The sequence below is a fragment of the Sminthopsis crassicaudata genome, chromosome 5, assembly GCF_048593235.1.
Source record: "Sminthopsis crassicaudata isolate SCR6 chromosome 5, ASM4859323v1, whole genome shotgun sequence".
NCBI classification, from domain to species: domain Eukaryota; kingdom Metazoa; phylum Chordata; class Mammalia; order Dasyuromorphia; family Dasyuridae; genus Sminthopsis; species Sminthopsis crassicaudata.
In genome coordinates, this window is record NC_133621.1 from 38,209,725 (window position 1) to 38,222,718 (window position 12,994).

Consider the following 12,994-nt stretch of genomic DNA (forward strand, 5'->3'; position numbering starts at 1 on the left):
CCTTTTTCAGGGCTGCTCATCCACCTTTGTGTCTAGTTGGTACTTCTTATCTATGGCTCCAAGAAACTGTAGTAGTGTGTGTTGTAAACTTTCCAAGGTGAGGACATCCAGCAGGCCTTAAACTTTTTGGTGAATTAGTGGAGTATTTATTTCAAGTATGTGAAGCTTCAGAGCAACAGGTAGGTGAGAACAGTTGTTCCAACTGCTGTGAAAGTGACAGGTGCTATAGTACTTGATCATACAACAGACATCATTGTCATTCACTGCATCCCTATCACCAGTCATCTGGATTTTTTGTCTTACAACTAAACTTGGATGACTATGGGAAAGAGTGAGGCTGATGACTTTGGGCACCTCTGCCTCATTTAAATCCAATTCACATATAAGTCAAAACATCACCTCATGATTTCATTGGTCTTTAAAAAAAAATTCATTTGATTTTTAAATTCACTGAAGATTGCTAAGGAGTTTGTTTTCATTTCTTTATATTGGGTTTCTGTTCTTTGTTGACTATTATTTTTCCATATTTTCCAAGTTTTCTCTTTGATATAAAAGCAGAATGAGAATGACAAAAGTTCTGCCTTCTATCTTCAGTTTATGCCCATTTTACATTCATGTGTTCATGTTCATGTATTCATGTTCATGTATAAATTCAACTGGTGGCTCCACCCACACATCCAACCAGGACTCATGTAAGATTCAGCCTCTGTTTACTTTACAAAGTACATGCCTCTGATTTTTCCCTAAAGAGAACTTTAAAAAAAAAAAAAAATTGTTCCTAACTCAAATCTGGAGATATTCTCCTTGCAAATACCAATATCATCAACATTAATTGGTGACTCTTTGTGAAAGCAGACCTTGGTTTGGCTATAAACTGATAATTATTTGTACTGTTCTCTGTAGGACATTTAAACTGCTTATCTGCTTTCTAGAATTGTGACTTTTTTAAAAAAAATAACGGATGAAATGAGATCTAGCCTTTACACAAAGTGAATTCTTAGTGTATGCATTAAATCAAAAATTGGGAGAAGAGGTGGTTATTTTCCATGACCAAGCTAACCCCTTTATTTGTCCCTTCTATCCAGGAATTTGCCCTTTCATTCTCTCTTCCTCCCTAATTGTTGGTTCTTTCTCTATCCATTGGCTCATTCTCCTACCCACAAACATCCTTATGTGGTCTGAGTCTTAAAAACTTTTAATTTGACATTGCCATGCCCTGGATCTCTCTTTCTATATCTTTCTCTACTTCACTTTTGAATTCATAGAAAAACATTGTTCATTCTCTCTACTTCTTCACATTCTACTTCACTTTTCAATTCTTGCAATCTTGTCTTGACCCCTGCCATTTGAATGAAATGTGTTTGAGTGATCTCTTTACTAAATCTAAATCTTTTACTAAATTTTTTTCCATTTTTACTCCTCCTTTACCTCTCTTCAATGTTTGATTCTGTTGAACATTATGGTTATTTTCCCTGGATTTTGATGGTGGTAGTGGTGGTGGTATGGTGTTTACACTGTTACCTCCTGATTCATCCCTTATCTGTCTTGGCACTTGTCTATTTCTTTTGCTTGTATCATCGTTTGTGCCCAGTCTTTGTATGGACATACTCAACTTTCTCCTGGGCTCTCTTCTTTCTGTACTCTCTCTATACTCTTGGGAATTTCACCAACTCTTGTCCTCACTATGCAAATGAGATCCTAGTCTATGCATCCAGAACTCGTTTCTGCCTCGCTAAATCACTAGTTGTCTGTTGGGTGTCTCATCTAGAGAGGACATAATTATCCCAAACTCATTATGTCCAAAAGAGAACTCATTTCTCCTCCAAAACAAAGAATACGTAAAACAAAAAGTATTTCTACCTTTGTTGAGCCCTTTAAGGATCCCCCTATCCTTGTAATCACTGAATAATCCTCATTTTTTTCTTTGTCCTCATGTCCACTCACATTGCCAAGTTTATTGACTCATTCCCTCCTCTCCTTTCTGTACCCTCATCCACTCAGTTGACTCTCACTGAGTCCAGGGCCTTGTAACCTTTTGCCTTGACTGTTGTCAGTGTCCTCATTTCTTTAATTCCTTCTAGTTTCCTTTGCCAGTCAGCCAGAGTTGCTAAATCCATGCTACTAAAGCGTGTAGGTGACTATCACTCACCTGCCTGGGAAGCTGTGCTGTCTCTCTCCTTTCTAAGATTCAGTAAAACTTTTCCCAGCCTGGTGCCAAGCTCTCTCTTTGGACATGTGCTTCCACTCCCAATTTATACTGTGCCCCAACCCTGCTGACCTGTTTGCTCTTTAGTTCATGGGACATGCCTTTTTTTTGGGGGGGGGGAGTCCTTGTCTTTGCACAGTCCATGTGCCAGGAACAGTCTTCTTCTTTGATTTCCCTAGTTTCTTAAGGCCTTTCCTGACTACCCTAGTTCTGAGTGTCCCTCTCATTCCAAATTACTTTGGTTTTGTTTTATATTTATTTGGGCATATTTTCCCCTAGTAGGCATTGTGCCTAATACATAATAAGCATTTAATATCTGCTTAACTTATTGAATTAAAGATTGTAGTTCTGGTGGAAATAAACAGAATTCTAAATGTGTAGGGTTAAAAATTTGGCAAGGAACCAAAATGGAGTTTCACATTGTTCTAATTCAGACCTTCCTTTGAAACTGTGAAGAAAATACGTTATTCACTGTTAGTAAATGTGTGTATTGAAATCTAGTGATGTGAAGACTGATAAGAAGTAAAGTGACAATAGCCTGGGAAGGAGAAATAGGTAAAAATAAACATGAAAATATGCTTCAAAAATAACAATATCCCAAAGAAAAATAGAAAAAAGGATTCCCTAATCTATGCCATTGCTTGCTTTTCTCTTGAGATGATGCTTCTTTTGTTCATGCATTACTGTTCGATAAAGTACTTAAGGCTTTAAAGAAAAAACAAAACAAAACCTAACAATTAGGATAATTTAATAGAGACTTTTGTCTTATCTTTTCCTATTTCTGAAGGAGGGTGATAAAGAAATTGCTACCAAAATGCAAGAACTTGCACTTAGTGAAGGTGCCTTACCTCGACATTTACATACTGCAATGTTTACAATGAGCTCTGATCAAAGGATGCTTACAAATAGGTAAGTTTCATTTAATTTGCTGTGAGAGGAAAGCAGCTTCACGAGGGCTTCCAGTATCCAGACAAGCAATCTAAACTTAGGCAGTTTTCATTTCCTTGCTGGTCCATGTAATTTGGTGATCTTTGGCCTTTCTTTTTTTTTAATATTATCAAGTAAGGGAACCTGTTTTAATAAAGGTGCCTGTTTAAGCAAATGACATATATAGAAGCATTTGGATACTTGAAGACCACTGCATTGAATCTCCGTTTCCTCTAAACTTGACAAATCCTAGTTTTTGAAATTCCTTCTTCAAATTTTCTCTATCAGCACCTAACACTCTCTTGGCACACAAACTCTTGATGTGTTTAGTACATGAACTTTTTGTCTAGCTGCTTAATCATTATTTGTGCCTTTTCAGTAGACTGTTTCTAGTTTCTTTATCCTTTTTAATGTATATTTTCAAAGCAGACAGTTTCACAGGATATAATGAAAGTACTTAAAATCTTGATATGCTTTTAGCATATTACTGTGTGAAAAACATAGATCAATGATTCAGTTTAGTATATAGTACTTGATCATTTTTACTTTGATCCTTCCCTACCCTATTTGCACAAATAAAACTCCCTCTCCTTGGGGTATAATGGTCTCTTCCTTACACAATTCCACTAATTAATTAGTGTTCTGAAATAATTTGTCCATCCTCAAATATTACCAACAAAATTAGCTTCCATTTTGCATGAAAGAAGAAAATGCTGAGAGTTGCTGTAGAAAAAGCAGATAGTCTTCATAAGAAGACATTCTTAAGTAAATCTGGTAAAAGTTTGTATTAAAAGTTTGACGACTTTTAAATAGTATTTTTTTTTTTTAAATTCATTTTTCCAAATTATCCCCCCCCTCCCTTTACTCCCTCCCCCCATGGCAGGTAATCCCATACATTTTACATGTGTTACAATATAACCTAGATACAATATATGTGTGTAAATACCATTTTCTTGTTGCACATTAATTATTAGCTTCCGAAGGTATAAGTAACCTGGGTAGATAGACAGTAGTGCTCACAATTTACATTCACTTCCCAGTGTTCCTTCTCTGGGTGCAGTTATTTCTGTCCATCATTGATCAACCGGAAGTGAGTTGGATCTTCTTTATGTTGAAGATTTCCACTTCCATCAGAATACATCCTCATACAGTATTGTTGTTGAAGTATATAATGATCTCCTGGTTCTGCTCATTTCACTCAGCAACAGTTGATTTAAGTCTCTCCAAGCCTCTCTGTATTCCTCCTGCTGGTCACTTCTTAATATTCCATAACCTTCATATACCATAATTTACCCAACCATTCTCCAATTGATGGACATCCATTCAACTTCCAGTTTCTAGCTACAACAAAAAGAGCTGCCACAAACATTTTGGCACATACAGGTCCCTTTTCACTCTTTAGTATTTCTTTCTTTTAAATAGTATTTTGAAATTAATTATTTGCATCTACTAGGATCAACACTAATATTGGAAAATTGTCCATCTGTTGACATTAGTGAAAATTCAGGCATAGCCTTAAATTGAATTGGTTGCTATAATGTAACAGCTTTTAAATCTCAGCTTGTAGATAAGCTTTCTTAATGACGTACATTATCTACAGTTATATTTAATATAGAATCACATTCATTTCTGAGTCTGTTGTTTATACTTTGTTCATCCTGGAATCAATACATCATCTTCCTCATCCAAGAAAAGCTTTAAGTTATTTAATCATTAATCTTAACTTTCTCAGTTAAATCATTTTAGTTTATTGAAGATATAATGATATTTTAATTACTATCTTAAAGGAAGGGGCAACTTTAGAACAATTAACTTTTTGGGGGCTGTATTAGCAGCAGACTAATGACTTATAAAATTGTAGCCATATTTCTTATAATTACATGATATCTTGTTCTTAAAAATTCCTTTCTGTTCTAGCTGAGATAAAGCAGCAAACCTTTTTCAACGTCTGCTTTTTTCAGACAGCTAAGTAGACATTTAGTGGGCCTCTGGACAGCTGAAAATGCAACTGCTACAAATTTGTTGAAACGTATTTTGGTAAGTATATGAGACACTGAAAAAGCTACATGTACTAATGGATATCATAACACTTAAAATATCAGTTTTTATCATTAGTGTCTTATTAGTATATTTCATTGTGTCTTGTGTTTTCATGCCATTCTTTTGAAATTGGATGGGTTTTGTTTTGTTTTGTGACTCTAGCCCCCAGGTTTGCTGGCATACCTGGACAGCAGTGATCCAGTTCCTGAGAAAGATGCTGACCGGATGCATATTAGAGATAATGTGAAAATAGCAACAGTAAGTACAGTGCACCAAAAAATCAGTAACTCAGAAATGAATTTTAGCTTAAATCTATTTAATGTTATAAATTTGTGAAGTTGTTTTTTAAACAAAAACATTAGAAACTACGTGTAATTTATTTTTTAGTAACTAGATGGAGAACAGCAAAAAGTAGAAATATCTTTTTATTGACCAATCTACGTGATAGGGACCGTGTTTTATGCTTGTTGCAATTCCTGACCGACTCTATAAGATCTTTTCCTGAGGTAGCCAATAAATTGGACTTTATTACACAACCACTCTTATCCTTATCTTCGTGGCACTTAACAGCCCCTAACCCTTGCTCCCAAGGTAACCTCATGGCTGTACTTGTAGCTACTGGTGAGGAAAGGCCTCGCTTCCTCCCTCTTGTCTTAGCTGAGTCAGTAGGTAAATGGCATTGGATTAGCAGGTGTGGATCATTGTGATAAATTATATAGGTCTTGATTTGATACTTTATCTTTCCCTCACAAATTAACCCCCTTTCCAAACTGGTGTATTTCTATCAAGGATACCATCTTCTTCTGTCACATAAATTTACAATCTGGAATTATCCCTAATAAGAGTTATTCTTCCTTACTCTGCATATATGGTTAGCTGCCAAATTTGTCATTCCTATCTCCATCCACATCATCTCTACTCACACAACTACCACTTTTGGGTCAGATTCTTAGCACTTTTCTATTAATAGTGGCCTCCCAGTTGGTCTCCTTGTCCTCTGATCTCCCACTTTTCTGATCTATCCTTCATATGATTATCAAAATGATTTTCCTAAAGCACAAGAATGACTTTGTCACTCTGCTCATTAAACTTCAGTGGTTCCCTATTAACTCTAGCATCAAATATTTTTAATTTTTAATTTTAATTTTTGTGTAGTAAAATGTATAATTATAGTTTACTAGGATGTATATGTTGAGAATAATATATTGTGCACATATATTGAGGGTTGGTAGTCAAAACTTTTTTTTTATTAGTAAGTGTGCGCTCAAGGTTTAAAACTGATTGACCTAGATGACTGTTAACTATTTTTAGGTCATTTGAAGAAATAGCCCCCTTACCAAGTGTAGAACTGTTTTTAAAATGCTTTTTTCCTCATTGAAGATAGTCATACTATATTGAACATTTATATAAAAACTCCTGTAGGTGTTAGTCATTATCTTTGTACATTAAAAGTAATGGGTTTTCATTATTCCTCAGGACCAGTATGGCAAATTTAATAAAGTTCCAGAGTGGCAAAGACTGGCTGGAAAAGCTGCTAAAGAAGTTGAAAAATTTGCCAAAGAAAAAGTGGATCTTGTATTGATGCATTGGAGAGACAGAATGGGCATTGCTCAAAAAGAGGTAAAAAAAAAAAAATCTGTCCCAATCCTTTCTAGACACTCAGTGAGATCTTGGTCTACGTTATTTGTCATCTATGGTACCAGTCAAATATTTCATATTTCTGACTGGCAAGCAGCTCTGACTAAAAATATAATCCATTTAATTTTTTTTCCTTCTTGCTTTTTTTAAACTCAAATTTTTAGGAGTAAAATTTACAGTGTAAAAGATAATATGTACATTTTGTCCCTTAGATAATCTTACACTAGCCATAAAATATTATACAAATTTATGTAAAGAAGAAAGGTGCTATTGCTGTGATCCTATCTTGCTTTATAGTAAATTAAACTCTTAAATTGTATTAGATAATTGGTTTTAGTATTTTCCCTAGTATCCGAATCAGAGATCCAATCTTTCCCTTAGTTTTAAAGTCAGTTTTGTTTTTTGTAGACAAATGGTTCTGGTTGTAGATTGACTGGGTACTTTTGGCTCATTTTGTTATTTTACAGGACAGTCAAAGAGGAATATTAATGAATATAAATTTTGTTGTCATTCTTGTTGACAAAGTGTTTTTTACGTTTCTAAAATAAAGTTAATTTTAGTTTATAGATTTCAATTCAGGATCTTGTCTTTTTTGTATGACTAATTGAATGCTTCATTTTAGAGAAAGTTAGTTTCTTCTCCATGCTCTGTATTGTATGTTAGAGAAAGCTAGTTTCAAAGTAAGGTGGTCTGTGATCCAACCTTGCTGGGGGATATTTGGCCAGTCACCCACCACTCAGGCAATTCACAAGTGTGATCACAAGATCACAAGTGACAGGAGAAGCTGGAGGAACATGAATTTCATCACTTGAGAGTTGTCTCTGCCCATGAAATGATAGGTCTGGTCCCTCTTCCTGAGAAGTATACATGGATAGCCATATCCAGCCTCTGGCACTTTCAAAGTCATGGGGTCCTGGGCAACTCACTTCACTCCCTGCCTCAGTTTCCCCTTATATAAAATAGAGATAATTACAGTACCCATTTCCCAGTGTTGATCAGATGAAATCATTGTAAAAACTTAGCAAATAGTGCCTGGTAGGTAATAGCTGGTACCCAGTAAATCCTTGTTTTTTAATTTTCTAAGGCTCTCATTTATACTTCAATTGCTTCCTCTATTTCTTTCTTCCTTTTTTTTTTTTTTTTTTTTTTTTTTAACTCTTTCTGCTTTTTCCTCTTTATCATGATGAAGACTTTCTATGACATAAAAGAAATTTTGTAGCATCTCAGGGTGTGGAGAACTTTTATTTTTGTGCATTTTACTCAAATTTGTGAAAATTGAGGAAAATAAACGCAAATCTAGGGATAAAATAATGAAACAGGAATTTTTCAATTTGGGCTACCAAGGGTGAAATTTTTATTAGAGCTAAAGTTGTTAAAAGTTTGAAAAATCAGTGACTGACTTCTAAATCATAATATACTAACGTTATTTAATTTCTTAGTTCTGTTGTTAGTTCTCGTTGTCTTAGAATATATCTGTTACTTACTTAATCTAGGCTCACAGCAAGGGCTAACTTTTTAAATTATGTGTTCAGGAAATATGGATTCCAAAATTTAGACTACAGTTCTCTCTACAAAGTTTTGCTGTAGTGTAGAAACAAAACAAATTTTGAAACTTGATTTTCATGTGATTTAGCCTAGAATAAGTGAGGTCATATAATTCTTTAAACTATTTTGAGCAAGTTGTATTTTTAACAATAATTGGACTTGTTCTTTTTGTTAAAATTAGTTTATAATGATATCTGTATATGAAAATTTGTATAATAGATGTTAGTCTCATCATATCTTAGCTTGTTTTCTTGTTTTATTTTCTTTAAAAATATTCTTTTTTTTTTTTTTTTTTTTTCCCTTTCCCCTTTCTACTGAACACATTCAGGACAGAAACAATATGGTGAGTTTTAAGTTTCTGCAATTTATGTCAGTTGTTTTTAGCTGCCTGGCATGTGGAGTCTTGTTTTGGTATTCTTTGTCTCAGTATGTTGTAGTCTCACTTCAAATGTGTCTGGACCAAGGTGTTTATCACTCAGTCCCATACTTTTCAAGCAGCTTTTTGTTTTCAAGTTTGTGATTTTTCCTATTAATTGCTTGCACACTTTTATGCACAATTTGCTACTATAAACTAATACAAATTTCATTAATAGCGTTTTAGTGATCTTAGTCCATTAAAAGTTCGCTATTTCTATGTAGAAAAATGTATCGGCACAGTGACAAACATTCATGTTTTATAGCTTCTTGTTAATGATACTTGTTGGTAGGTTAAATTCTCATTTTAATGTGTTTAATTTGCTCAAATTAAGTTCTTTAAAAAATTTACTAACTACTTAATGACCACTTTTTTATGTACTCAGGTGAAGTAGATTTAAATATGTGTACATATATGTCTGGAAGAATTTAAGTCATGAAGATGACTTAAATTAGACTTTTGGCTGTGATTTAAAATTTTTTTAACTTTCTTTTTCTTCCAGAACCTAAATCAAAAGCCCGTAATACTTAGAAAGAGAAGACAGAGAATAAAATCGAAGCAAACTGGGATCTTTTCTATTATAGGTAAGTTTTAGATTGTTTTTTCAATGTACATTAATATATTATTGTTTTATAGATGTATTTTTTAAAAAATTAATAAATGAAAGTACTTTTACAATAGGAATTGGAACAGTTATTGAAGCTTTCATAGCATTAAGATTTATGATAAAGAGCACTATAAAAATTCTTCCTTGTTTGATGAAATAGGGAAATGACTACTACTAGACTGAGGCTAGGACTCAAGTTAAAACTAAATTTCAATCTGTGCCAATTATTATGCATATTGTTGAGAGTGAATGCTGGAGAAAAGAGTTTTAGTAAAAACAAGTTTATTAAGTACTTTATGGACCAGGGAGTGTACTAAGCTTTAAGGGGTGAAGAGGATAGTATATTGTACAAAGATAAATGACGTATGCTCCTTGAAGTTCAGGAGCATTGTTATGGTTTATAAACTTTCTAACATTAAGAATACTTTAAATGCTTTTCATTCTGCACATATTGATTGGAAAATTAAATTGCTAGTTAGTATATTGATAAGAGATGGCCTTTCCTTATGGTTAAAGTCATGTTGTTCCAGCTTCCTTTTTCTGTCACACATGTTTAACCATAAGCTGAAGTAGAATTGCTTTTAAGTGCTCTGACCAAGGACTACAACAGCAAGCTTTTCTAAGGAGATGGTCATTATAAACATAGGAAATACAGTGAGCTTTTGTTTGAAAATTAAGGGGTTCTAAAGTCAGCTTGTGCTTTGCACCTTATTGGAATGAGTGCCAGCCCTCCCATAAGACTATGTATGTTAGTAAGGTTGTCCAGTATTTTTCAAACACTTGGTTATAATCTCTGGTTATCTGGTTCTAGTATTGGATGAGGTTTTTCTGATAATCTGTGTCCAGTTAAGTGATAAATCTGAAGTTATCTTAGAACAACAGTTCCATATACTCTCTGGCACCCCCTGTCTTTCAAATAGCAACTGGAATCTTATTTCGGCAGCTGAATTTTCTATAAGCTTTAGTAGCTTTGTGAAAATGCTGTATAAATTAACAAAAATAACAAAAATTAACAATTTTCACTTTAATTGGTTTTTATATTTTAAATGTTTATATGAAAATATTACTTATGAACTTTTTTTGGTAATGGCCTTTTTATTTTCAAAATATATGCAGAGATAGTTTTCAACATTCACCCTTGCAAAATCTTGTGTCCCTAATTTTTCTCTTTCTCTTTTTCCCATCCTCTCCCTTTGGTAGCAAGTAATCCAATATATGTTAAACATGTGCACTTGTACTATACATAGTTCCACATTTATCATGTTACACAAGAAAAATCAGATCAAAAATATTTATCAACTTCTTTAAAATATGTTGGTTTTTGTTTTTTTGTTTGTTTTTTTCAGGTTTCTTCAAGACCATGCCAGATCAAATTTAATTTGGAACTTCAAAACAAGAGAAGAACTGAGAGACTGTCTTGAATCTGAAATGAGAGCATTTAATATAGACAGAGAACTTGGTAGTGCTAATGTCATCTCATGGAACCATCATGAATTTGAGGTAAACTTCTATTCTTTGGGGTTTTATTTAGACAAAAATACTTGATGTGATAAATTTTAAAGTTATTTAGGGACTTGTTTAGCTATATAATTTACACTCACCCTCCTTATTGGAATATTTGCAGATAGTTGTCTTCTTGAGGAAACGTTTCTTTTGCCTTAATCTGAAATGCTATTTCCTATATTTCCTTGCAAGAAATCTTAGATTTGAGGAGCTAAAGAATTTAGAATAAGAATCAGGCTGGGAGATAGTAATAATTTAAATATACTTCCACATCTTTTGCCATATTTATTAATTGCTCTCCTCCCCACCCTCCTTATCTTTGCTTTTCTTACTATTGAGTCTTCTTCTCTGAAGCATGTTTTAACTTTTTCCTCTCTTTCCCATGGCTTGTTTTGAGTTTTCATGGTAATATATATTTAGTTACAAATTGCGGGGTTTTTTTCCCCCAGTAATTTCCTCTTCAGCTATTTCTTGGTATGGAGAACAGGAAAGAAGTTAATAGTGGTAATCTTTAGTTATACACACACAGAGGGCTCTTATCCTAGCACATCCATTTGTATATGTTAAAGCATATACATAAAACTAATGCATTTTTCTTAGTTTTTTTTTTTTTTTTTTTTTTTTTTTTTTAATGTGGTTCTGTTTACTGTACTTGAAATGATTGCCTGAGAATTTAATCTAGGATTTCATAAAATATTCTACAAGGGCAGAGAAAGCTTCCTTTAATAACCACATATGTTTTTGCTAAGATCTTCATTAATACATTGTGATAGATTAATTTACTGTTGAGCCTTCTTCATTGTGTGATATAAAGAATTTTTTTAAAAAGAAGTTTCACACTTCAAAATTTGTTAGACTCTGCCAATATATGTGTTTAAGTTTGAAATTGTAAACCTTATTAGGTCTTTTTGAAAAGTGACTAAATGTTTCTCTTGAGGTTGTTACTCAAAAGAGTTGTTCCTGTTTGGTTAGAATTGTAAGAAGCTGTTCTTTAGAACTTGCTGTGTCAATTGTTACTTGTTCCTTTAAGTACAACTGAAATCATATGCTTTGTTTTTATTTTAAAAGGTTAAATATGATTGCCTAGCCGAAGAAATAAAAATAGGAGACTATTACCTGAGATTACTGTTAGAGGAAGATGAAAATGAAGGAAGCGGATCAATCAGAAGATCGTAAGCCACTATTGATATCCTTTTTCTTTATTTATGCTTTACATTTTTATGCTTATTTTTATTGTGAGGTGTTTTTTTTTTGTTTTTTTTTTTTTTTGGTGTTTCAGGTATGAGTTTTTCAATGAGCTCTATCATCGTTTCCTGCTCACTCCGAAAGTGAACATGAAGTGTTTATGTTTGCAAGCACTGGCTATTGTTTATGGCAGATGTCATGAGGAAATAGGACCATTTGGGGACACCAGATATATTGTTGGCATGTTAGAGAGGGTAAGAATGTTCTTGTTCAAGTGCACATTGATATCAAGCTTCTAGGGTTTGGGTGTAGGGTTCTTGTTACAGTTTTCCTTCAATCATACCTCCCTCCTCTTTCCCCAGATCTTCTGGAATGTTTGGTAATGTAAGGAGGCCTTTTTTATTAGAGTTAGGTAAATGACTGGGGAGTAATTACTTGGTGCCAAGTTGTCATTTTTCTTAAATTGCTTGTTTTTGTTAGCTTTGGGATTCTTATTTTCAAGCCCTAAATTGTAGGTATTTAAAAGCCTGATAAATTTTAGTGGAGTTCATGGATTTAGAGTTTGAAGAGACTTGAAGGCCTCTCTTCCCTTCCCTCCCCCCCAGTCCAACTCCTTTTTTCACAGACAAGGAAACTGAGGCTGAAGCTCATGGAGGTTAGGTAACCCTAACCCTAACTTGGCCATGGTCACACCATGAGTGAAAGATGTGAGCTGCAGCTCCAAATCTTCTTGATTCCAAGTTCTTCACTCCACAGAGCTGCCTCTATGAGAATCAGGTGGTGGGGAAAAGGAAGATTTTTGTTTTTGTCAAAAAACTTGACTATAAAAAAAATGATGATGAAATAAAAATGAATAGATTTTTTGTCTTTTGACATCTGCGTTAATATGTATACTTTAATTTGGTCTTTTTATAGTTTTTTTAAGTCA

At 33.7% G+C, this 12,994-nt stretch overlaps 1 protein-coding gene across 1 annotated transcript in view; it reads left to right on the forward strand.

Annotated features, from left to right (window-relative positions):
- DNAJC13 (DnaJ heat shock protein family (Hsp40) member C13) overlaps nucleotides 1-12,994 on the forward strand; it is a 106,135-nt gene that overhangs the window by 35,935 nt on the left and 57,206 nt on the right. The window contains 10 exon segments of the mRNA XM_074271102.1: nucleotides 2,994-3,115; nucleotides 5,095-5,170; nucleotides 5,336-5,431; nucleotides 6,650-6,793; nucleotides 8,685-8,699; nucleotides 9,274-9,316; nucleotides 9,319-9,355; nucleotides 10,725-10,878; nucleotides 11,950-12,053; nucleotides 12,161-12,320. Coding sequence (XP_074127203.1) covers nucleotides 2,994-3,115; nucleotides 5,095-5,170; nucleotides 5,336-5,431; nucleotides 6,650-6,793; nucleotides 8,685-8,699; nucleotides 9,274-9,316; nucleotides 9,319-9,355; nucleotides 10,725-10,878; nucleotides 11,950-12,053; nucleotides 12,161-12,320 — 951 coding nt within the window.